Source organism: Lithobates pipiens, unplaced genomic scaffold (genome assembly GCF_037356315.1).
Source record: "Lithobates pipiens isolate NorthernLeopardFrog02 unplaced genomic scaffold, aLitPip1_a1.2 Scaffold_28, whole genome shotgun sequence".
Taxonomy (NCBI): Eukaryota; Metazoa; Chordata; class Amphibia; order Anura; family Ranidae; genus Lithobates; species Lithobates pipiens.
The window spans coordinates 29,253,763-29,280,693 of record NW_027507789.1 but is presented as its reverse complement, the minus strand read 5'-3'; the positions used below and the strand labels follow the sequence as shown (position 1 = coordinate 29,280,693).

The 26,931-nt window shown below is 44.6% G+C and overlaps 1 protein-coding gene across 1 annotated transcript; it reads left to right on the top strand.

Annotated features, from left to right (window-relative positions):
- Window positions 1-26,931, top strand: LOC143935257 (TLD domain-containing protein 2-like). The gene is made up of 6 exons (XM_077458973.1): window positions 1-102; window positions 19,912-20,079; window positions 20,491-20,643; window positions 22,686-22,781; window positions 26,080-26,156; window positions 26,252-26,931. The coding sequence occupies exons 1-6, from the start codon at window positions 70-72 to the stop codon at window positions 26,385-26,387; spliced, it is 663 nt and encodes a 220-aa protein (XP_077315099.1). The 5' UTR covers window positions 1-69; the 3' UTR covers window positions 26,388-26,931.

Sequence of the window (26,931 nt, the reverse complement as noted above, 5' to 3'; positions counted from 1 at the left end):
GTGTCTATCTCTCATACAGCCTCAGACAGTCATCCCGGCTACACTACACCTGCACCCAGCACAGGGACCATGAGGACCATTCGCTGCTCCTACGCTCCCCTGGTAGGTGACAGAAGGCTGCCGGCACATTGTATGCTAACCTTCTGCTATGTGTGTATTGTCACTTGTTATTGTCATGGATGACTATGGCAAAAAGCTGATTGTCAGAGACCCTTATCACGTTTCAGCAAGAAAATAGCATAGCTAGGAAGGACAGTCTACTCATTGAGCTATTTATCTTTTTTGATATTTTTTTATTATATTATTTAATTTTTATTTTATTTATTATTTATTTTATTTTATATTATTTATTTTATTTTATTTATTTATTTATTTCAGGTACATATATATAGCATCGTCAATTTACGCAGTGCTTTACATATACATTGTACATTCACATCAGTCCCTATATTATGTAAATTTAGTGCGAAAGTTGACCCATCTGATTGTCCACTGTAACCACTGGAAGAGCTTAGTCAATTCTGCCAGCCCCTTGGTATATAGACATAAATTGCAATATTGCTGTCTTTTACATATGTTTAATGGTGGCCGTGCACATTGAGATTTTTTTTTTCATCCAATCGGTATGCAATTCGATCAAAACTGCAACCAACTGACTAGCCATATCTTCCCTTACGATCAGATTCAATCAGTCAAGTGGAAATCTATTGATCGTGTGCATCAATCAGCGGCACTGAGAACTTGAATCATGTTCAGGAATATGATCATATGTTGATATGATTGATAATTCACAATATCATAAATTATGATTGTATCATAACTTCCAATGAACCCGTACTTCCTTGTGTGTCGCATATTGAACGAATGGGTTGTTGTCTATAGATCGAATATTCCTATCAGAAGAGATTGTTGGGAAAAATAATTGTAATATATGGAAGAGTGTATGATCACCTTATGCCGCGTACACACAATCGGAATTTCAGTCTGCAAAAGATTGAGAGCATGCTCTCAGTTTTCCGTCTGGGAAAATGCGATCGTCTGTAGCAATTCCAACGTGCAAAAGTCCTACGCATGCTCGGAAACAATTCGACGCATGCTCGGAAGCAGTGAACTTCATTTTCTCAGCTCGTCGTAGTGTTATACGTCACTGCGTTCTTGACGGTTGTAATTTCAGCGAACTTTTGCGTGACCGTGTGTATGCAAGGCGAACTTGAGCGGAATGCCGTCGGAAAAGCCTTCGTATCTTTTTCCGACGAGAAATCCGATCGTGTATAGTCTGACAATCTCCTTTAGATCTACTATTCACTTTGTAGTGCCTGCCAAATTTGAAACAAATTCATTGGATTGTTTAGGTTGGTTTTTATATTACATAGATTGGGTAGCTCGAATTCTCTCCATACACCTTGAGGGTTGTACACACAATCAGGATATTGGAGGAATGATCGTCTGTTTTTTTTGGGGGGTTTTTTGCATGCTAGTCTCCATATCGAAAAATAAGAGGTTACTCAATTTCCGAAAATTCTCGAACAACAGAACAAAACATTGGAAATGTTATAATGTATTGTATTGTATTTGTATTGTATTTTCAGGCGAAAATCGTACAATCTGTTATCATACAAGAAAAATTGTCATGCTTGTTCCTTCTGATAATTTCAGATGATCTGTCGTGATTGACTCTCAAAAGCTGTGTACTAATGATCAGATTATAGTATACATATCATTGTGATATAGTACATTATAGTACGATCTATTCAAAAGCAGTGTTTTTTGTATGATTTTCTGATCATGTGTACTAGGCTTTACAATTTGACTGTACGACTATCTGTACCAAAAACGATGTAGTAGACGGGCCTTCTTGGTTAGATACAGATAGATAGCATAGAAAAAATATTACATAGTTTTGGTAATTCTAAAACCGATTATGCAAAGGTCAGATTACAACGTGTATGGTGACCCAATAGGAAATTCGTCAAGACCCTGTGTATACTCTCGTAAAATTCTTCTTCAACCTCTTATAGCCAGGGAGGTAGCATTTTCAGAAGGTGAGCAGCAATGGAAGTCTCTATAATTCTAATTAAAAAAAAAGGTTCACCTGTTTATGTTTTTGATTCTTCCTCTTTCAGTTCTTTGTTGGTTGAATAAATGGGCAGCATTTCATTGCAACCAATCAGATTTCAGTTTGCAGAAGTCAGATCTTTAAAGGTGACAGGTTATTGGCTGCATAAACAGTAACAGCTCTTTATGTAAGGCTAGGTTTCCACTAGTGCGACTTTTCATGTGATTTGGGACTAAAAAATCGCATGGCAAGTCGTACCCCATGATTTCCAATGAGTACCATTCATATCTGTGCGACTTCAAGATGCAGCCACTTCAAAGTAGTTCCTGCACCACTTTGGTCCCACTTTGTGGTGACTTGAGGTCCATAGACCTCAAGAATACACAGGCATTGCTTCAAGTCGTGGCAAAATCGTGCGACTTTGGGGACGCAATAGTGGAAACATAGCCTTTAGGAACATGTTTCCCCCATATATTCTCATTGCTCCGCTGCTGCTCCACTCATCTAAAACCCTAATTCCAGAAAAGTTGGGACAATGTGTAAAATCTACATAAAAACAGAATGCAATGATTTACAAATCTCATAAGTCCATATTTTATTCACAATAGCAAACATATCCAATGTTTAAAATGAGAAAATGGACTATTTTAGAAATAAATAAAGTCATTTTGAAATTGATGGCAGCAACAAGTCTCAAAAAATTTGGGACAGGTAAACAAAAAGCTGGTAAAGCAAGTGGTACTAACAAGGAAGAGCTGGAAAAACATTTTGCAACAGGCCAGCAACATGATTGTGTATAAAAGAGAGCATCTTAGAGAGTCAGAGTGTCTCTGAAGTAAAAATGGGCAGAGGTTCAGCAATCTGTGAAAAGCAGAGTCTAAAAATTGTCACACAATCTCTGTGTGCAAGGGATAAGGCCAAGAAACTATATTGAATGCCACTGATCTTCCGATCCTCAAACGGCATTGCATTGAAAACAGGAACGACTCATGGGCTCAGGAATACTTCCACAAATCACCGTCTGTGAACACAGTTTGCCATACCATCCAAAAATGCAAGGTAAAGCTCCCTCATGTAAAGAAAAAGCCGTATGGCAACATGATCCAGAAATGCCGTCGGTTTCTCTGGGCCCAAGCTCACTTAAATGGTCTGTTACAAAGTGGAAAACTGTTTTGTGTTCAGACGAATCTAAATCTGACACTCTTGTTGGGTAATCATCCTCCAGACTAAAAAGGAGAAGGGCCTTCTGGCTTGTTATCAGCTCTCAGTTCAAATGCCTGCATCTCTAATGGAATAGGGGTACATTAGTGCATAGGAATGGCCAGCTTACACACCTGGAAAGGCCCTATCAATGCTGAAAAATATATATCCATGTTTTAGAGCAGCACATGCTCCCATCTAGATGACATCATTTTTCGGGGGAAGGCCTTGTGTATTTTAGCTGGACACTTGTAAACCACGTACTGCATCTATGACAACAGCACAGCTTTGTAGTAGAAGAGTCTGAGTGCTTTACTGGCCTGCCTGCAGTCCAAACCTTTAACCAACTGAAAAATATTTGGTGCACCTTGGAATGAAAAATATGACAAAGAAGGCCCAGGAATGTTGAGCAGTTAGAATCCTATAGTACATCTAGAAAGTATTCATAGCGCAAAACTCTTTCCACATTTTGTTATGTTTCAGCCTTATTCCAAAATGGATTAAATAAATTTCCTCAAAATTCTACAAACCTTACCCCATAATGACAATGTGAAAGAAGTTTGTTTGAAATCTTTGCAAAATTAAAAATTAAAAAATCAGATGTACATAAGTATTTACAGCCTTTGCCATGACACTCAAAATTGAGCTCTGATGCATGTTGTCTCCAGTGATCATCCTTGAGATGTTTCTACAACTTGATTGGAGTCCATCTGCTAAATTTCTGTAGCACTGAAGGTCCCAATAAACACAGTGGCCTCCATCATCCGTAAATAGAAGAAGTTTGAAACCACCAGGACTCTTCCTATAGTGGGCTGCCCGGGCCAAACTGAGCGATCGGGGGAGAAGGGCTTTAGTCAGGGAGGTGACCAAGAACCTGATGGTCACTCTGACAGAGCTCCAGCATTACTCTGTGGAGAGAGGAAAACCTTCCAAAGAATAACCATCTCTGTAAGCCAATCAGGCCTGTATGGTAGAGTGGCCAGACAGAAGCCACTCCTCAGTAAAAGGCGCATGACAGCCCGCCTGGAATTTGACAAAAGGCACCTGAATAACTCTCAGATCATGTACTTGGTGAGGGGGGGGGGGCTGTACTAAGGGAGGGAGATCTATACTGCCCAAGGGGGATCTGTACTTAGAGGGGGTGGTGCAGACCACCCCCTCCATAAGTGCAGCCCCCACGTCCATCAGTGCAGACCCTCTCCATCAGTGCAGACCACCCCCTCTCCATCAGTGCAGAGTGCAGACCCCCCCTCAGTGCAGACCACCCCCCTCCATCAATGCAGACCCCCCTCAGTGCAGAGCGCAGACCACCCCCCCCCATCAGTGCAGACCCCCCCTCGGTGCAGACCACCCCCCCCCCCTCCATCAGTGCAGACCCCCCTTAATGCAACGTGCAGACCACCACCCCCCATCAGTGCGGTGCCCCCCCCCCCATCAGTGCAGACATTGAACTTTAGTACATTAAACTTTACATACCTCAGAAGAGCGCAGGATACAGCGGTGAGTCCCTTGGATTCTCTCCTCCCTCTCATACAGCAAAGCTCCGCAGACCAAAGCCAACACCTCCTCCTGTAAATGTAAACAGAGAGGAGGGGGAGGTGGCTTTGGTCTGCTCCACTGTGTGAGGCAGTCGAAATCCAGGCACACTGAAATCCATGCGATTCAATTCTGGTGCGGACAAAAAAAGGGTCCTGCAGGAGTTTGGTGTGAATGCAGTGCGATTAGAGCCATGCAAATCTATGGGTCAAATCGCACCCCAGAGACGCTGCAGGTAATTCACACAGGAATGTGCTGAGATTCCTGTGCGAATTACATGCGGGGGTCTCATTCCACAATAGTGTGAAGGAATATGCATGAATGAAATGTGTGAGTGGAAAATGGATGTGTAAACCTTTGTTACCATGCAATTGCAAACTCACTGTCATTTGAAAGGATCCCATTCAGATGTCTTGGCATGGAACCGCAGGACAACACCTCCAAGTATGTGAGTACGTGATCCATTGGAAGTCATTGCTTTAGGCATCACATAGCATTTTGGCTTTATTGCAAGGTAATCTGGCCAGAATGTACAAGCCCTTACATAACCCTAAAGCCCCATACACACTATCAGATTTTCTGCTGGGTTTTTGTCTTCAGATTTACCAAAACCATGTAATGCAAGGGCCTGCCTGACTGCATACAAATTGAAACTGCTAAGGTTTGACCTCATATTATATGGTTTTGGTAAATCTGAAGGAAAAAAAATCAGCAGAAAATCTGATTGTGTGTGTATGGGGCTTAAGACAATGTGTCTTGGAAAGCATTGCACATGCAATTGCATCATAATGAACTGCTGGTCGGTTCTAAAAACCAGGGACACTTTAACCCCTTGCCAACCCGCCATATTGTTGGCAATGGAACCATTCAAATTGCTGTGACTCACATCTACAATACACACACTATACAACTTTTGTTGTTTGATTTCCTTTAGATTTACCTTCAACTATGTAGTGCCTGCCTGATTGCATACAAATTGAAAGTGTTCAGGTTTGACCTCATGTTATATGGTTTTAATAAATCTAAAGGAAATAATCTGAAGAAAATTGTATAGTGTGAATCCCGCTTTAGACACAATCGTAATACGGGCCCAACATAAGCACAGCCACCTGTATGATTCTATACATGGATGCACTTAAGCCTGAAGAGTCCATTAGAACTCTTCTCAGAAGATATTCCTGACTACACGGAGTATGCTTTGATCCTAGAAGTCATTGAGCTATTGTAATACTTGCAGTATATGAAGTAAATCTATATGTCCTTAGCTTACCTGGTTGCAGGTGCTCTCTCTAATAATGATCTTCAATTATGTCATCTCACAAAGCAGTTAGGGGAAATGGACCACTGGGGAATGAGAACAGCCTCAGACACAAAGCACAGGTGTATATATATCGTTTTATCTGCACACTGGCCATACTATATCAACCTATTTCCGAAAGAGGAGATGTATGTAAATCACAAGACTTGCTGAACAGATTTACATATATCGTTTGGTTAGTGAAACAATTCACTTGTATCTATCTCTGCAGTTTCCCTAGAGTTCAATTATAATAAAATACATCATAAATATATATAAGTATCATAAGATGAAGTGGAAATGTATAATATCAATGTAGTTTGATTTGTATCCTGGAATATTACAGTTCTACTCAATATTCTGTGTTCTGATTGCCTTCTGAGGATCAGGGAGAAATGTATTTTTAAAAGATAATTAACAAATAATAAATACATGTGAATTGAAACAAAAGTGATAAGCATATATAAAATGATCTCAATTCATAAAAAGTGAATAAATAAATCAATTGAAATTCATATACTATCAGCAACCAACTCTATCAATAAATAAACGTCCAAACTTTCATAAAGAAACATGCAGCCAAATGAAGCCCAAGAAAGTTCCATGTGAATAGGTGCTCTCAAGTGGATGAAACACAACCAAAGTGTTCCTATGCTTAAAAACTCAGTTGCCCCAGTGACGACGTCCGTTTCGACAAAACACGTAGGGCGGAGTTACAGCGGTGACGTCATCACTCCTGCCGGGGAGTTGAGTGCTGGACTTTGACTTTTCTCCCTATGTGAGTAGATGTCTAGTTTTTAACAAATGTGTTTTTTAATTACTGCGCTATGAGCGATTCGCTTCCTCTTGCATGCAATACCTTGATATGATTGTTCCATGGGGGCACCCGTGCATGCTCCCTCCTGAGCCATCTAGTCTGCATCTATTGACACAGACCGGGCAACTCGGCTCCACCTCTGGCTCCCTTGTCGCAGCATTTGATTGACAGCAGTGGCAGCCAATGGCTGCCACCGCTATTAATTTGCCCAATGAGTAGGGGGATAGTGGATCAGATTGGGCTCAGGTAAAAATAAAAGGGTGGGCTCTAGCAGAACCACTTAAGTATTACTCCTTATTCTAGCACCCATAGACATAACAAGCATTTATTCCTTGCAGTGGGGGAGAAGCCCAATTGCAAGGCTATTCTGTATTATGTAGACATTCCAGCGATGGCTGCATGGCACATCTTCAGGTGGGTTTTCTGGTGGTGTCAACGGTTAACCATGCCTGCATGTTGTGTGTTTAAAATGGTCCCTTGTGGTCTCCATCCGAAGCCTATGTGACAAGCTGACAATGCAAGAGCAAAATTGGAACAAAGGAACAGTGCGTTGTTACCTGACAAGAGGAAGTACCTAAACAAGAATGTTGATGGCAGGATCACCAAGTACTATTTAATTAAAGCTGCAGATTTAAATCTATTAAAATTTCTTGTACCCATCCACATTGGAGTCATTGCCTGCTAGTAATTTTCCTGTTTAGTATTTATGACCCACTTGTCATTGAAGTGATGCCTGTTGTCCTGTAATTGGAAGCAAGGTTAATGTCCTATGTAACTATTACTTACAATGTTGGGAAGGCGCAGTGTTTATACTACAAGCTTTTGCATGTTTAGCCAACACGGCATCATTTCCAACCGTGTTTACTCCAACACAGTGACTAGTCAGGGTGCCATGCTGGGAGGATTGGGAAACATGTTGTCTGTAATTGCAAACCCTGCAGAGAGGAGGGGAGGGAAGATCCCCTGACCTGGGCAATCCTACGGATGGTTCGCCAGGATTCATGGAGTGTGAAGACAAATTATTGATAGACTCCCCTGAAGGGGATGTTATGGAGAAGATGTGAAATGGAGCATGTGACATAACAAGTTCTCAGTTACAACACCTATTAGGGGATTAGGGGTGCTTAAGTTTAAGGACCCTTTTAGATTTATGCGTTGCTGGAACCTCAACTGCAGAAAATGTTACAATCATTTTAAATGGTATCCCAATACATTAGAACAGAGCACCATTTCTTTTCATAGAGGAGTCAAGGTCCTTAAGACAGTTAATTTTTCATTGTTTATTAGCTGAATTATCTAATAATATGGATGTAATATGAGGTTCCCCCTTCTGTTACATTCTCCATAACATAAAATAACTACATTATCCATCAGGGAAAATATAGCTTTGCCTATAACATAGCAAATCTTCCGCAGCTAGGGGTTACAAACATGTCTATTGAACCATATTTAGCTGGACAGAGGGAGAGCAAACAGGCATTCCCAGTACTGCATGTCTCTGGAATTACTAATAGCATTTAGACAAGGTTGTAAAATCTTTCAAACAATCATCCATTCCGAGAGTGGTCAGTTGATAGGTCTCAGTGTGGTCATCTGGTGGATCTCAGCATGGTCAGCTGGTAAGTCTCAGTGATAAGCTGGTGGACCTAAGAGTGGTCAGCTGCTGGGTCTCAGAGTGCTCAGCTGGTAGATCTCAGAGTGGTCATTTGATGAATCACAGCATGATCTGCTGGTAAGTCTCAGAGTGATATGTTGGGTCTCAGTGTAGTCAGCTGCTGGGTCTCAGAATAATAAGGTGCTGGGTCTACCGGGTCTCAGAGTGGTCAGCTGGTTGGTCTCAGAGTGATAATCTGGGGGATCTCAGAGTGATAAACTGAGTGGTCAGCTGGTGGGTCTCAGAGTGGTCAGCCGGTGGGTCTCAGAGTGGTCAGCTGGTGGGTTTCAGAGTGGTCAGCTGCTGGGTCTCAGGGTGGTCAGCTGGTGGGTCCCTGAGTGGACAGTTACTGTGTCTCTGAGTGGACAGTTGCTGGGTCTCAGAATGGTCAGTTGCTGGGTCTGAAAGAGTTCAGCTGCTGGATCTCAGAGTGGTCACCTGGTGGGTCTTAGAGTGGTCAGCTAATGGGTTTCAAAGTGGTCAACTAGTGGATCTCAGAGTTGTCAGCGGCTGAGTCTCAGAGTGGTCAACTGCTGGGTTTCAGTGTGCTGAACTGCTGGGTCTCAGATTGGTCATTTGGTGGATCTCAGCATGGTCTGCTGGTAAGTCTCAGAGTGATATATTGGTGGGTCTCAGTGTGGTCAGCTGCTATGTCTCAGAGTGGTCAGCTGGTGGTTCCCAGGGCAGTCAGCTACTGGGTCTCAGAGTGGTCAGCTGGTTGGTCTCAGAGTGATATTCTGGGGGATTAGGTTCCAAAAAAAGGCAATGTTCCTCCATATGAGGGCCAATCAGGAATGTAAATGCAGGATTCACAGCTGCCAAACACAGCTCTCGACTAAACGCTCTCTATGAGCAGACAGATCTTTTTATTTGCTAATGCATAAACCAACATCAAGAGTAAACAAAGGCTAAAGAGAACATAAGAAAGGACTAGGATATACATTGAGATCATCAAACAATGGAGGCAGGTGCTGGCAGAGGATATATTATGATGTTCATGGCAGAAATTAACCGCCATGAATACACAAATTTATTTAAGCAAATATAATATCCAGGTACTGTGGGTAGCAGGACATTCTAAGTTGTATCATGTACACATAGGTCATGAAAACATAATCTATAACCATACTTAATATCAGTATTGTGACTTACAGCGGTTGGGGCAGTTTAGAGTACAGTTGACAATAGACATCAGTGTCTCCCCCCAACCGTTTTAAGCCAGATGAGGTGGCAATCTCATGTCTATGACAGCAGCTTAAACCCACTAACTGAACTTTCTGAGGCCGACCAGCTTATCACTCTGAGACTCACCAGCTGACCACTCTGAGACTCACCAGCTGACCACTCTGAGACCCATCAGCTATGCACACTAAGATTCCCCAGCTTATAACACTGAGACCCAGCAGCTGGCCACTCTGCATCCCACCAACTGGCCACTCTTAATCCCAACAGATGACCACTCTGAGACCCAGCATCTGACAACTCTGAGATCCACCAGTTGATCACTTTGAGACCCACTAGCTGACAAATCTGAGATCTCCCAGATTATCACTCTGAGACCAACCAGCTGACCACTCTGAGATCAAGCAGCTGACCATTCTGAGATCCAGCAGCTGACCATTCTGAGATCCATCAGCTGACCACTCTGAGATCCCATCTTTCCCTCTCAGTTGTTCTTTTTTCTGACTTCCACAAAGAATGTTCTATTTAACACCAAAACTGTTACACGGCACTAATCCAACATATAAATTAGTGTATGGTGTAGATTGGAAACCTAATTGACAGGATTCATAGAGGTGGAAAAAAAAGTCTATACTTGTTCCCCACCATGGTCCTGATTTTGCATTAGCACCCAGGTCCTACTAGCAGGAGGGGAGGGGGGGGGGGGGGGGTGAAAAAAAGGGCAGGACCTGATACCTATGCAGCTATAGGGGTTATAGGGGCAGGGTATGCACTTTTGCCTTTTTACCTTGGGTGCTAAAGGATCTTGTCCCAGGACTGTTGGCGCCATGTTATTGATGAGAATTATTCATATCAGTCCCTGTCCCCCAAAGGAGCATATCATCTAATGATTATACTACACTGCCAGCAAGTCTGCAAATTCATCTACCAGAGGAAACTCACATGAAGACCCTACACTATATTACCAAAAGTATTTGGGCCTTTACATGCACATAAACTTTAATGACATCCCAGTCTTAGTCCGTATGATTCAATATAGAGTTGGCCCAACCTCTGCAGATATAAAAGCTTCAACTCTTCTGGGAAGGCCGTCCACAAGGGTTAGGAGTGTGTCTATAGGAATGTTTGACCATTCTTCCAACAGCGCATTTGAGAGGTCAGGTACTGATGGACGAGAAGGCCTTGCTCGCAATCTCCACTCTAATTCATCCCAAACATGTTATATAGGATTGAGGCATGGGCGTCCACAGAACTTTTTTCGGGAGGGCATCATTTTAAGGCCACTCATGCCCCGTCCCTTTTTGACAATGTCATGATAGGGAGGGGGGCTTAGTAATTATCACTAGTGATGGCCGAACGGTTCGCCCGGCGGTCGTTTCGCGGCGAATTTCCGACATTCGCGGTCCGCACGTTCGAACGCCTTTTTCCGTCGTTCGCCGCGGCGGACTTACGTGTTTAATGTATACAAGAGCTTTAACCTTTGGTGACACGTTTATCATGTGATACAGGACAGCCAATTGAGACATGACAGCACATGGACACTTGTACATTCCCCCTAACCTATAAATACACCCGATCCGGTGGCCATTTTACATTCTTTCTTCTGTTAAGATAGGGACAGGTTCCTGTGTGGAGTAGGGAGAGATAAACCACTAGCTATTTGGTACACAAAAGTTCTTTTCAGGACTGGTATAGGTGTTAGGTGTTGATAGGTTTGCTGTGCTGCTGATTCTTGCAGCAGCCTGAGTGTCTTTTGTTAGTTTAGAGAAAGGGAAAGGACGGTGTATGCTACAGGGACAGCCAGATTAGTCTTTCATCATCATCATCATCATCATCATCATTAGCTGTTACTATCAAGGTCCACAAAAGAGCTGTTCCAGTAACCACTAATCGTTCTCTTTTTTTGCCAATTTGTATAGGGACAGGAAGGAAGCAGTGTTGTCAGGCAGTGAGGGTAATTTTAAAGACTTGCTGTTATTATTAGTTCCACAAAGGTTCTTTTCAGGACTGGTATCAGTGGTACAGTAATAGGCTTGTACATGTATAATATTCTTTCTTCCAAATATAGAAAGGATATTATACTTGACTGCTGCCCTTCTGCTGCAGTCTGCTAAACATTCACAACTCACTTGTTCCACAAAAGTTCTTATAAGGACTGGTAACTTGGTATAGGGTGCTACGGTACATAGGCTTGAGTGCGGTACAGTCTGCTGTTCTGTAAGGACCGCTATCGGTCCACAATAGATAGGGTTGACGTGCACCACTGCTGACCGCTGCCCTATACTGCAGCAGTCCTTCAGCGGTATAGGGACTGACGTACAGTCTGCTAATCACTAACACACAACCTGCTTGTTCCACAAAAGTTCTTATAAGGACTGGTAACTTGGTATAGGGTGCTACGGTACATAGGCTTGAGTGCGGTACAGTCTGCTGTTCTGTAAGGACCGCTATCGGTCCACAATAGATAGGGTTGACGTGCACCACTGCTGACCGCTGCCCTATACTGCAGCAGTCCTTCAGCGGTATAGGGACTGACGTACAGTCTGCTAAACACTAATACACAACCTGCTTGGTCCACAAAAGTTCTTATAAGGACTGGTAACTTGGTATAGGGTGCTACGGTACATAGGCTTGAGTGCGGTACAGTCTGCTGTTCTGTAAGGACCGCTATCGGTCCACAATAGATAGGGTTGACGTGCACCACTGCTGACCGCTGCCCTATACTGCAGCAGTCCTTCAGCGGTATAGGGACTGACGTACAGTCTGCTAAACACTAATACACAACCTGCTTGGTCCACAAAAGTTCTTATAAGGACTAGTAACTTGGTATAGGGTGCTACGGTACATAGGCTTGAGTGCGGTACAGTCTGCTGTTCTGTAAGGACCGCTATCGGTCCACAATAGATAGGGTTGACGTGCACCACTGCTGACCGCTCACCTATACTGCAGCAGTCCTTCAGCGGTATAGGGACTGACGTACAGTCTGCTAATCACTAACACACAACCTGCTTGTTCCACAAAAGTTCTTATAAGGACTGGTAACTTGGTATAGGGTGCTACGGTACATAGGCTTGAGTGCGGTACAGTCTGCTGTTCTGTAAGGACCGCTATCGGTCCACAATAGATAGGGTTGACGTGCACCACTGCTGACCGCTGCCCTATACTGCAGCAGTCCTTCAGCGGTATAGGGACTGACGTACAGTCTGCTAAACACTAATACACAACCTGCTTGGTCCACAAAAGTTCTTATAAGGACTGGTAACTTGGTATAGGGTGCTACGGTACATAGGCTTGAGTGCGGTACAGTCTGCTGTTCTGTAAGGACCGCTATCGGTCCACAATAGATAGGGTTGACGTGCACCACTGCTGACCGCTGCCCTATACTGCAGCAGTCCTTCAGCGGTATAGGGACTGACGTACAGTCTGCTAAACACTAATACACAACCTGCTTGGTCCACAAAAGTTCTTATAAGGACTGGTAACTTGGTATAGGGTGCTACGGTACATAGGCTTGAGTGCGATACAGTCTGCTGTTCTGTAAGGACCGCTATCGGTCCACAATAGATAGGGTTGACGTGCACCACTGCTGACCGCTCACCTATACTGCAGCAGTCCTTCAGCGGTATAGGGACTGACGTACAGTCTGCTAAACACTAATACACAACCTGCTTGGTCCACAAAAGTTCTTATAAGGACTGGTAACTTGGTATAGGGTGCTACGGTACATAGGCTTGAGTGCGGTACAGTCTGCTGTTCTGTAAGGACCGCTATAGGTCCACAATAGATAGGGTTGACGTGCACCACTGCTGACCGCTCACCTATACTGCAGCAGTCCTTCAGCGGTATAGGGACTAAGAGTTTTGTCACAGGGTCATTTAAAAAATGACATGCAGAGGAAGAGGCAGGCCCTTCCGCAGGGGTGGTAGGGGTAGGGCAGGAGCAACAGGCTTGAGCCAAAGTGGGAAGTTGCAGAAGGTGCGTTCAATTACTTTAAAGGATGCACCAGACTTGGTTGAGTGGCTCGCTCAGCCTTACTCTTCTGCACCCTCCTCATCCTCTCGATCTGCACCCTCTTCTTCACTCTCTGCTATGTGCACCCCCAAAGACACTACCACCAACAACACGACCACCACCACCACCACCACATACCTTCCGCTTGAGTCACTGGAATTATATTCCGATCCATATCAAGAGGACATTTCTGATGCGCAGCCACTCTTGGTATTGGATCAGGAAGAGGAGGTAGCAACAAGCGCTACTCAGCAGTCTGACGCCAGTACCCAGATCAGCCCAAGGAGGAGGTTGGTCCCCGGTGTTGCTGCCTACTCCGAGATCTCTACTTATAGCGGTGGGGAAGGTGACGTTGATGATGACGTGTCTAGTGATGTCACGTGGGTGCCCACAAGAGAGGAAGAGGAGGGGAGTTCAGAGGGAGATATGGACCAGCAGATAGGGAGGAGAAGCAGCAATGACTTACATTGCACAGCAGGGACAAAGCAGACTGCAAATGTATCAGGAGCGAGTCATCGACCATGTACGGTCACATCTGGCGCTCCCAGGACACCGGCACATGGCTCCGCAGTGTGGGCTTTTTTTAACGTGTCCGCTGCTGACAATAGCGTTGCCATCTGCAATCTTTGCAGTCAACGCGTTAGTCGCGGTAAGCCCAATACTCACCTAGGGACGACCGCCTTAAGAAGGCACATGAGCAGCCATCACCGAGCCCAGTGGGAGCAACGGAACACACAAAGCCACACTGCAGGCTCTCACCGTCCAGCCTCGTCTTCTACTTCTCCTTCTCCTCTCTCCTCACAATTGTCCTCCACTCCACCTTCCATCACGCCAAGCTCACATTTTTCTGCAAAAAGGCAGGCTTCCGTGGGCCTAATGTTTGAGCGTAAAAAAATGATGATGCCGGATAACCCTCTTGCCCAACGGTTGGCGGCTGGCTTGTCAGAACTCATAGCCCGCCAACTACTGCCATATAAACTGGTGGACTCGGAGGCCTTTCGCAAATTTGTGGCCATTGGAACACCACAATGGAAGGTCCCAGGAAGGAAGTATTTCTCAGAGAAGGGCATCCCAGAGCTATATGGCCATGTTCAGCGGCAAGTGAATGTATCTCTGGCACACAGTGTCGGTGCCAAGATACATCTGACCACAGACACGTGGTCTAGCAAACACGGGCAGGGAAGGTATATCAGTTTTACTGCCCACTGGGTGAACCTTCTGACGGCCGTCAAGCATGTAACCCGTGGCACCCGTGTAGATTTGGTTTTACCGCCACGGATTGCATGCAGGCCTGACTCTTCTTCTCCTCCTCCTACTCCATCCTCCTCCCTCTCCTCCTCAGCTGCCTCCTCCTTTTCCGCTGCTAGCGTCTCTTCCACTGCACCGCCCAAGCTCCCCAGAACCTATTCCACATGCCAGGTGAGACGTTGCCATGCCGTGCTGCGTCTGTTGTGCCTGGAAGCAAAGAGCCACACTGGCCCGGCACTCCTTTCAGCTTTGCGTTCACAGGCAGATGAGTGGCTAACACCGCTCAATTTGACAGTTGGTAAAGTGGTGTGTGACAACGGTGCCAATCTGCTTAGCGCATTGAAACAGGGCAAAATCACGCACGTGCCGTGCATGGCACACGTCTTAAACTTGGTCGTGCAGCGATTCCTTGTCAAATACCCTGGGGTCCAGGACATCTTGCGGCAGGCAAGGAAAATCTCGGCCCATTTCAGAAGATCTTACACGGCCATGGCTCGCCTTGCTGACATTCAGCGGCGACACCATCTGCCGGTCAGACGTCTTATTTGCGATTGCCCGACGCGATGGAACTCAACCTTCTATATGCTTGATAGGCTGCTCCAGCAGAAACGTGCAGTTAACGTCTACCTGTATGAACTCTGCGAAAGAAACGGTTCTGGGGAGCTGGGTTTTTTTTCACCGCGCCAGTGGCTGCTCATGCGCGACACATGCAGACTTCTGCGGCCATTTGAGGAGATCACCAAACTGGTCAGTCGCAGCCATGGCGCCATCAGTGACATGGTACCTTATGCCTTCTTTCTGGAGCGTGCATTGCGTCGTGTCATTGATCAGGCTGTGGAGGAGCAGGAGCGGGAAGATGAGGAAGTTGCAATGCTGGATGAATTCCCAGGGGGGGCTACTCTATCTGAGACAAGTCAACAACAGGAGTCTGATGAGGAGTCAGAGGAGGATGGTGCCGGGGCGGATGAGCAGGAGCAAGAAGAGCATGCTTTAAACCTTTCTGGGATCCCTGTTGTGCGAGGATGGGGAGAGGAGAATGAAGAGGACGACATTATCCTGGATGATGAGCAGGAGCCAGGCCACCACACCGCTTCCACTTTAGTGCAAATGGGGGCCTTCATGCTCCAGTGTTTTAATAGGGACCCCCGTATAAAAAGCATGAGGGTCAAGGACCAGTACTGGGTGGCAACGTACTTAGACCCCCGGTACAAACACAAAATGGCGGAAATGTTACCGCCGTCGCAGAGGGCTGTCAGAATGCAGCACTTCCAGGCCTTGCTTCGAGAAATGCTGCATTCTGCTTTTGCGTGCGCTGGCAGAGGAGCAATTCCCACTCCCAGAGAAGGATTTGCGGGTACCAATCCAACAGCGCCTGCAAGAAGAGGCCGGTTTGAAGATGTGTTGGTGACTTCGGATATGAGGTCATTCTTTCAGCCGACCCATCGACAGGTGTCATCCGGATCCAGCATCAGGGAACGCCTAGACCGTCAGGTGTCCGACTACATTGGGTTAACGGCCGATGTGGACGCTCTGAGGAGTGATGAACCCCTAGACTACTGGGTGGGCAGGCTTGACCTCTGGCCAGAGCTTGCCCAATTTGCAATCGAACTGTTGGCTTGCCCCTCATCCAGTGTCCTGTCCGAAAGGACGTTCAGCGCAGCAGGGGGGATTGTGACCGATAAGCGTACTCGCCTAGCTCACCACAGTGTTAACTACCTCACATTTCTAAAAATGAATGAGGCATGGATCTCGGAGGAATTCAACACATGTGACCAGTAGACCATGTATATGTCTATAAACTATTTTTTTAATCAAGCACACAGACCTTCTTAATTCATTTGGCTCACTTCCTTGACCCAAAAAAGCACACCGTACTATATGCCCCTACCCTCCTCTTTGAAGAGGTTGAGCGGTGTCATATTTCTACTGGGGCTGCTTATGATATCCCTGTGCTGTGCTGACTTCCTCCTGGGGGTTCTTATTATGAAGGGATCACACTATCCCTGTGCTGTGCTGACTTCCTCCTGGGGGTTCTTATTATGAGGGGATCACACCATCCCTGTGCTGTGCTGACTTCCTCCTGGGGCTGCTTACGGTGCTGCTGTCAGTGCTGTATGTCACGGTGCTGCTGTCAGCGCTGTATGTCACGGTGCTGCTGTCAGCGCTGTATGTCACGGTGCTGCTGTCAGCGCTGTATGTCACGGTGCTGCTGTCAGCGCTGTATGTCACGGTGCTGCTGTCAGCGCTGTATGTCACGGTGCTGCTGTCAGCGCTGTATGTCACGGTGCTGCTGTCAGCGCTGTATGTCACGGTGCTGCTGTCAGCGCTGTATGTCACGGTGCTGCTGTCAGCGCTGTATGTCACGGTGCTGCTGTCAGCGCTGTATGTCACGGTGCTGCTGTCAGTGCTCTGTATTACGGTGCTGCTGTCAGATGCCTCTATCACGGTGCATGTGTCATTCCGGTATGTCACGCTGCTGGTGATCATCTCCTGCACCCTCTTCTTTGCCTACCCTGGTCCCTGACCTTCCCTCTCCTCCATTGCCTTCATTAACTCCATAGTCCTGAATTGTTAGAACAATTTCCCAAATAAAATAAAAATGCTTGTAGTTATCGATCCCAAATTCACCTCATACATGTATTATGTCATTGTCCAGATGGTGGGACTACGTTTTACCCCCTAATAATTACCACGTGGCCGCAAATTCGACATGAAGGTTTGCAAAGTTCGCCTCCCATTGAAGTCAATGGGGCCCGCGGCGAACGGTCGGTTTCGCGAACGTTTGGGTCCGTTCGCATTTCGCGTTCGCGAAACGTCCCGTCGGAAGTTCGTCCATCACTAATTATCACATAAAGCTCAGGCCTGCAAAGGTTTGAGACACCTGATGCAAGAGCTTAATAAAAAGATCAAACTGCCATTGTCTGATTAGCAATTTCTAATCAGTTTTTATGTTTACAGAGATTTCCACTACTGACTTTTCTTTCTTTTAAATGCCAGCACCATGGCTCTATTGTTCCAATATTTATATTAATCCGGAGGAGGGATGCAGATAAGAATTTTTTCCTTAAACTTTTTGATGTGCATACAGGCTTTGGCTTAGGAAGCATTCAGACCCACGGGTCAGCATTACAGCCAGGTAAAGAGCATTTTTAGAAGGTTAACATTGATATCTCCCACATATCTATCATGAAATAATTAATTTAACACCTTGGCTGCAATTATACAAGTAGTGCTGTTAGATGAGCTCCACAACATGTACACAGGCTGCTTCACCTCAGGTGATGATGCAGGTGCACAGCTCACACTCAGCTGTTCAGGAGTGCTCCTTTCCTTCCATCAGGCTCTGTGCCGCGCTGCCGTGAGAAGATGGAGAATGTGGGTGGGGCCAAAATTGACCAGACACGAAGGAGGAAGATGTTCCTCCTCCACTCTGAATGCTGGGGCCTCGCTTCGTTCTCATGACGTGACATCACTAGTTGCTAGACACCAGGCGAGTCTAGCAACCAGTGCAGTGGGCAGCAGAGAGGCTAGCCGACGGTGCAATAAGAGAGTCTCGGGAGTCGGGGCGGCACCGCTGCTGCTGAATGTAACAGTAAGTAACTGCCACAGCTTCCGCACCCCCCCCCCCCCACGCAGCTTGTGGCGTCTGGGCGCAGTGCACCCTGGGCACTCTTCCAGGATTGGCCCTGGGTGTCTGTGTGCGGACACCTTGCTCCACGGATGGCAATTGCACCCCATGCAGACACCCATGGGTTGAGGTCAGGACTCTATGCAGGCCAGTCATGTTCCTCCACCCCAAACTTGCCCAATCCATGTCTTTAAGGACCTTGCTTTGGAACAGAAAAGGGTCATCCCCAAACTGTTCTTTCGCAAAGTTGGGAGCATGAAATTGCCTTACCTTAGGGCCGGTTCACACTGCAGGCGAGGCGAGGCGTCTCCGACTTGCCTCGCCGCGACCTGCGGCGACCTCAGCGGCGACTTGCAGATGACTTCTGTATAGAAGTCAATGCAAGTCGCTCCGAGGTCGCCCAAAAGTAGTACAGGAACCTTTTTTCTGAGTCGGAGCGACTCGAGTCGCTCCTCTCAGAACGGTTCCATTGTACAGAACGGGGGCGACTTGCGGGAGCGAGGCGAGGCGAGTCGTGTCGCCTCGCATCGCCCGCTGTGTGAACCGGCCCTTAAGGTCTCCCTTCACTGGAACTAAGGGGCCAAGTGCAAGCCCTGAAAAACAACCCCACACCATAATCCCCCCTCCACCAAATGATTTGGACCAGTGCACAAAGCAAGGTCCATAAAAACATGGATGAGCGAGTTTGGGGTGGAAGAATTTGTCTGTCCTCACCTCAACCCGATACACACTATCCGATTTTCTGCTGATTTTTTCCTTCAGATTTACCAAAACCATGTAGTGTAAGGGCCTGCCTGATTGCATACAAATTGAAACTCCTAAGGTTTGACCTCATATTATATGGTTTTGGTAAATCTGAAGGAAACAATCAGCAGAAAATCTGATAGTGTGTATGGGTCTTTAAACCTAAATGCAGGTCTCTCAATACTTTTGGTAATATAGTGTACAAACTCCACACAGGGGGTTTTGAACTCAGGGTCAAATCCACAAAGCAAGATTACTAACCCTTTAGGCTACGATTAACTTTTTTTTTTATATTTGTGCAAAAAGTCCTAGGGGTCTATTTATAAAAAATTTGCTGTGCGAATGTCTCAGCATTCACACAGCCGTCACAACTAATCCCTGTAACATATCTAATTTGTTTATCTCTTATGATCGTTCGTTCCATCTAGTGGCCCCAATGCTGCATGTTTGAGGTATTTCTTCTGTAAGTTATTGCCCCTTGCACATTAATGTCCAAACAATGTCAAAGCAAACCCCCCCCCCTTTTTTTGTCTAACAGAAAAACAATTTCCAGGACACACTTTCCAGCGATGATTCTGATTTCGAGATCATAGAAGAACCAGATCTGAAAACTCAGAAAAAAGTTGATGAGAAAAAGAAAGAGGAAGTAGAGGAACCCGTTTTGATTGGCTGCAGTCAGATTGTTGGGAAGGATGAAGTCAAGCAGGTGAGTGGTATCCCTGGCCCACTGTGGCTATTGTATTTAGATACATCGCTGGATGCCTGTCGCCCAAAAGAAGCTTCCTAAATCTTCTGTTGGGGGCGACAGGCGTCCCGGCGATTCTGATCTGGAACGCCATGGTGTGAACAGAGCCTAACGCACCAGTGTTTTGTTTTTGATGCGTTTTTTTTTAGTCACATGACCTATGAAAAACAAACCATAGCACAGTAAAATCGGCATAAAATCGCTGTGAATTTGCTGCAAAATTGCCTGCGTTTTCGGTGCCATTATCAGCACCTTTTTCTCTCATCGGTGGTAAATATAACAGTGACCTTTCTCCAAGGAAGTCCTGAAAAGTAACTTTTATGATCGTGATTACATATTGTATAAATAAATGTCATTGTTTTATTGTTCCAGATTGCACAACATTTGCCACCAAAGGTCATAGGACAGAACTGGAGGCTGCTATACAGTACAGACAAGCATGGCTTCAGCCTGAGGACAATGTACAGGACTATGAGTGCAATCAGCTCCCCAGCTTTACTGATTATTAAAGATGATGAAGGAAAGGTAATTCCCTAATAACATAGATACATGACTGCACATAACTAAGGAAGGGTTTATGTTCTCTTTTACAGGGGTCTTAAAATGTTTATTTTTTTATTTTTTGGTTTGTTTTTCTTCCACCGTCATTATTGGTAGGTTCCATGCAAATTTTTTTAATAAATTTATTTTTAATAATTTTTTTTTTTTTTTTTTGGATTGTGCTCTTCTTTTGCCGCTGCTTCCTCCCCTTCCCTCTCTCTATCCTCACCTCCTTCCTTTTTTTTTTTTTTTTGTTTTGGGTGGAGTTTTAGATTGGTTGGGTTTTGTTTGTGGTTTTTTATTTTTTATTTTTTTTTATTATTTGAATAAGGTGGGGATGGTGGGTTCTAAATATTGTATGGAAGGGTTTATTAGACAAACGATATAGTTGATAAAAAATGATTTAAGGTAGAAGAGTAAAGATAAAAGTGTCTATGTTAACCCCTTCCCTGCTGGTGTCATTTACACAGTAATCAATGCATTTTTATAGCACTGATTGCTGTATAAATGACAATGGTCCCAAAATAGTGTCAAAAGTGTCTGATGTGTCCGCTATAATGTCACAGTCATGATAAAAAATGTAGATCGCTGCCATTACTAATAAAAAAAAGAATAATAAAATTGCCATAAAACTTTCCCCTATTTTGTAGACGCTATAACTTTTGCGCAAACCAATCAATATACGCTTATTGCGATTTTCTTTACCCAAAATATGTAGAAGAATACGTATCGGCCTAAACTGAGGAAAAAATATGTTTTTTTAAATATATTTTTGGGGGATATTTATTATAGCAAAAAGTAAAAAATATTGCGTTTTTCTCAAAATTGACGCTCTTTTTTTGTTTATAGCGCAAGAAATAAAAATCGCAGAGGTGATCAAATACCACCAAAAGCTCTATTTATGGAAAACAAAGGACGTCAATTTTGTATGCGTCCAACGTCGCACTACTGTCAGTTAAATTGTCAGTTAAAGCGACACAGTGCCAAAAAATGGCCGGTCATCCAGCGGCCAAATCTTCCGGGGCTGAAGATCATCAATAAGACCCCTTTCCCACTGAAGGTGTTTTTCAGGCGTTTTAGCGCTTAGTGCTTTCACACTGGGACGGTGCGCTTGCAGAACGTTAGAAAAAATGGACACACAGCATATTTGGGGCAGTGGAGGAGCGGTGTTTACACCACTCCCAAAACGCCCCTGGCAATTGAAATGAATGGGCAACACTGCCGAAGCGACCCACAGAGCGCTTCAGCAGCACAGGCGCTAGCGGGAGGTAAAAGCGCAGCTAAAAGGTCAGCAAACCACCGCTAAAACTAGCGGCCACGGCTGAGTGTGAAAGGGGTCTAAAGCTGAAATGAGATAAATTCTACCCTTGCAGTGATGCCCCCCCACATGTTAAAGTATATGTGAACCCTTACCTTGTAAAACAACCCAATCAGTTTAAAATAGAAATGAAAGACAAATAAATATATATATATATATATATATATATATATAAACACACATACACATTATAAAATCCTTTTTTTTTTTATCACATAATCTATGGTTTTAGCTGAGTAAAGGGCTTGGAGAGCTGGGGTGAAGAGACGGCAGTACACTGATCTTCCTAGTGAAAGGCAATGCAGGGGGCGTGTCAGCACGAGTCTGATCATTGGAGGACAAGCATGCTGTTCTCCCAGCACAGCCACAAAACTGACCACGCTGGGAAGGATATGCTTCTATGCCTAGAATGGTCAGTTTGAAATAGGAGAGCGGGGCGCGGGGGGGGGGGGTTACTGGCAGGATCACCACGTATTTCACACAAAGGGGCAGTACAAAGAGAATAGGATACTTGGTACATGTTGTAGATGGTACAACAGACATAGTTAAGGATTATGAAATGCTGTTTAGTCTAGGGGTGCAGGGATAAGGTGTCATACCTACCTTATTCCTGCCCGCTGCAGACTTCCCCCATACCTTTGATTAGTCCCTCGCTGTTTCCTCTCTACCCTCTCCAAGGTGAACTGACCCTTTAATAAATCTCTTGCAGGTGTTCGGAGGCTTCTCTTCCAATGAGCTCAAGGTTAGCCCTAGTTTCTACGGAACCGGAGAAACTTTTCTGTTCAGCTTTTCACCACAGCTTAAGGTATTAATAGAGACAATTAACAATCCAGCTATGCTAAACTTTAAAAAAAATAAAATAAATAATGCATTTTTAAATGATACCCCAATGTGTGTGTACTAGCCTCTTGTTCTTTAGCCTTCAGATTGTGAGAGGCCAGCAATCAGGCATTCCTGACTTGCTGATTGGAGGAGAAAATGCAGAAATGACCTCATCAGTCAGCTGCTGCTTCATTGATAGCCAATCACAGATGTACAGTGGAACCTTGAATTACGAGCATAATCCGTTCCAGAAGAATGCTTGTAATCCAAAGCACTTGTATATCAAAGCGAGTTTCCCCATAGGGATCAATGGAAACTCAGATAATTTGTTCTACAGCCACTGCTTGTGTATGCAGTACCGCATGTGGCCAGAGGTGGGGGGGGGGCACCGGAGACAATTGGAAACACTCAGGAACGGAGTGTTTCTGAGTGTTTCCGAGCATCCCCGGCACCCCCGCACCTCTGGCCAAAAAAAACAGCTCATATTGCAAAACGCTCGTAAACCTCGTTATTCGCAATCCGAGGCTTTCTGTAATCAAGCTTTAACTAAAGTGGAGAGAAGTAAATGATCAGGGATTGTATAGGGTCTTGTAGGGGAGCCTGAATATAAAAACTGACTGAAAGGTATTACAAGTTATTTTTAAAGGGGAAACAGTTCACGTATACACCCACCGGCCACTTTATTAGGTACACCTTGCTAGTACCGGGTTGGACCCCCTTTTGCCTTCAGAACTGCCCTAAATCTTCATGGCATAGATTCAACAAGGTGTTGGAAACATTCCTCAGATTTCGGCCCTGCCTCACCTGCTTTCCCTGACTGAAAGTCCCTGATCAGGAGGCAGTAAAACCAACGCTCAACTGCTTATTTTTACCCCCACCCGACCACAAGTGTAAACTTTGTGTGCACTAAACTGCAGCACTGAAATGTCAAGTCCCTGCTCTGCCAGTCAGGGCTTTGCTGTGTGCCAGAGCTGTGTAAATCTCAAGACTGGATGGACAGACCTACAATCCTCTTATACTGTATATGCATTTCATTTGTGTAATCAGACTTTTAAAGGGAGTTCAGCTTTACTGTTTTAGAGAAAATAATAAATGTTACTTTTACTTTTATCCTGGCCCTGACGTAGAAACCGTGAAGAAAGTTTATCTTTTTATCTCTGTTTGAAAATGTGACTAATTAATTTGGCTGTATCTGATCTTTTTAAAGACGTCAACCAGATTGTAAATGTATACAGTACAAAGGTTTGTCCGATATATTCGGGACTTTTCAGGTGTCATTTATTGTAGCAGGAAATGAGGACCTTTCACCAGCAGTGTACAGTACAGGAAAGTCTTCTTAGATCAGAAGGTGTTTCCATCACATGTATCTTCACTACAGGCTTGTTCCCCGACTAGGCTTCCGCTTGATGCCAACCTGCAACCACTGGATACCAACCTTTGGTTACTCGTGATGCTTCTGCTTGATCCCTATCTGCTACCGGCCCCCGACTTGCTCACATACTGTTAGGGGGATCCTGAGAACCACGGCCTGGATTAAACTTCTGACATTTATTTTATTTCCCTTTTATCCATGCCTACTTATATGGTGACAACTGCACCCCATTTCTTGACATAGTGTCCTCTAGATAGAACTTCTGTTTTTATTTCCTTCCATGCCCACTTCTCTGGTGACAACTGAACCCCATTTTTGTCACAGTGTTCCCTAGATAGAACTTCTGTTTTTATTTCCTTCCATGCCCACTTCTCTGGTGACAACTGCACCCCATTTCTTGTGATAGTGTTCCCTAGATAGAACTTCTGTTTTTATTTCCTTCCATGCCCACTTCTCTGGTGACAACTGCACCCCATTTCTTGTGATAGTGTTCCCTAGATAGAACTTCTGTTTTTATTTCCTTCCATGCCCACTTCTCTGGTGACAACTGCACCCCATTTCTTGTGATAGTGTTCCCTAGATAGAACTTCCGTTTTTATTTCCTTCCATGCCCACTTCTCTGGTGACAACTGCACCCCATTTTTTGTCATGGTGTTCCCTAGATAGAACTTCAACTTCTGTGTTTATTTCCTTCCATGCCCACTTCTCTGGTGACAACTGAACCCCATTTATTGTGATAGTGTTCCCTAGACAGAACTTCCGTTTTTATTTCCTTCCATGCCCACTTTTCTGGTGACAACTGCACCCCATTTTTTGTCATGGTCTTCCCTAGATAGAACTTCTGTTTTTATTTCCTTCCATGCCCACTTCTCTGGTGACAACTGCACCCCATTTCTTGTGATAGTGTTCCCTAGACAGAACTTCCGTTTTTATTTCCTTCCATGCCCACTTCTCTGGTGACAACTGCACCCCGTTTTTTGTCATGGTCTTCCCTAGATAGAACTTCTGTTTTTATTTCCTTCCATGCCCACTTCTCTGGTGACAACTGCACCCCATTTATTGTGATAGTGTTCCCTAGACAGAACTTCAGTTTTTATTTCCTTCCATGCCCACTTCTCTGGTGACAACTGCACCCCGTTTTTTGTCATGGTCTTCCCTAGATAGAACTTCTGTTTTTATTACCTTCCATGCCCACTTCTCTGGTGACAACTGCACCCCATTTCTTGTGATAGTGTTCCCTAGACAGAACTTCCGTTTTTATTTCCTTCCATGCCCACTTCTCTGGTGACAACTGCACCCCATTTCTTGTGATAGTGTTCCCTAGATAGAACTTCTGTTTTTATTTCCTTCCATGCCCACTTCTCTGGTGACAACTGCACCCCGTTTCTTGTGATAGTGTTCCCTAGACAGAACTTCCGTTTTTATTTCCTTCCATGCCCACTTCTCTGGTGACAACTGCACCCCATTTCTTGTGATAGTGTTCCCTAGATAGAACTTCTGTTTTTATTTCCTTCCATGCCCACTTCTCTGGTGACAACTGCACCCCATTTCTTGTGATAGTGTTCCCTAGACAGAACTTCCGTTTTTATTTCCTTCCATGCCCACTTCTCTGGTGACAACTGCACCCCATTTCTTGTCATGGTGTCCCATAGATAGAACTTCTGTTTGGCATCACAGGAATAGATCCCCTCACAATGTTTTTATTTCCTTCCATATCTACTTTTCTGATGACAACTGCACTTTCATGCCATGGTGTCACAGGGATAAGACGTGAGGGGGAAAAAACTTCTCGGTGGGGTTACAGATGGGGTTATAAACCTGTGAAAAATTGTGACCACTTAACCAAAGTTACAAAAATTGAATAGCGTTAGATTTAACATCTATAATGAACCTGTATGTTCCGTTAAAGGTCTTTCGGTGGACAGGAGACAACAACTTTTTTGTCAGAGGGGATGTCCAGTCCTTGACATTTGGAGGTGGCAAATAGTAAGTATGCCAAAGTGTTCATGGAAGACAAAAATGTTTATTTTTGGACACATTTAACTTATTTTTACTATACTTTCCTGTTATTTCCTTCGCAGTGGTCATTTTGGTCTGTGGCTGGATGAAGATTTGTATAATGGAAGAAGTCAAAGGTGTGACACCTTCAACAACCACATACTGTCCAGTAGGGAGCAGTTCCGCATCCACGGCCTTGAAGCCTGGGCATTCACCTGAGTGTCCCTTGTGACCCTCCATGTCCATCCTTTGGACAGACTCTTAAAATGATTTGTTGGATGTAACAAATGTTCAGAGAATTGGGCAAAAGACGGATGGGGATTTGCTGGCAATTCAAAACACTGACAATGGCAGTGCTTTTTTTTTTTTTTTTTGGTGGTGTTGGCCGATACAGAACACTGCTGACACCGCTTCTGTGACATCGCCTTCCAGGACTATTAAATTAGGGAAGTTCATGAAATATAGCTAAGCTTTTGGGCATCAACTGATTTCCCATATTGTTGTGTCACAGAAATTCAAGGTTGTTAAAGAAAAGTAAAATTTTTGACAGTGTTTTAAGTATATATGATTTTAAATTATCCTAAAAATTGTTTTTTTGTGTGAATAGTTTGTGATTATATACTGTATGTACATGAGGCCATAGCTGGCCATTACCAGGATCTGCTTTCTGTGTGTGTTTTCCATTATCACCATACCCATGCTTTATTTTTTTCTCTATGGGTGAAGTGTGATTAAAAAACGTAGATTCTGCGTGCCTATTGTA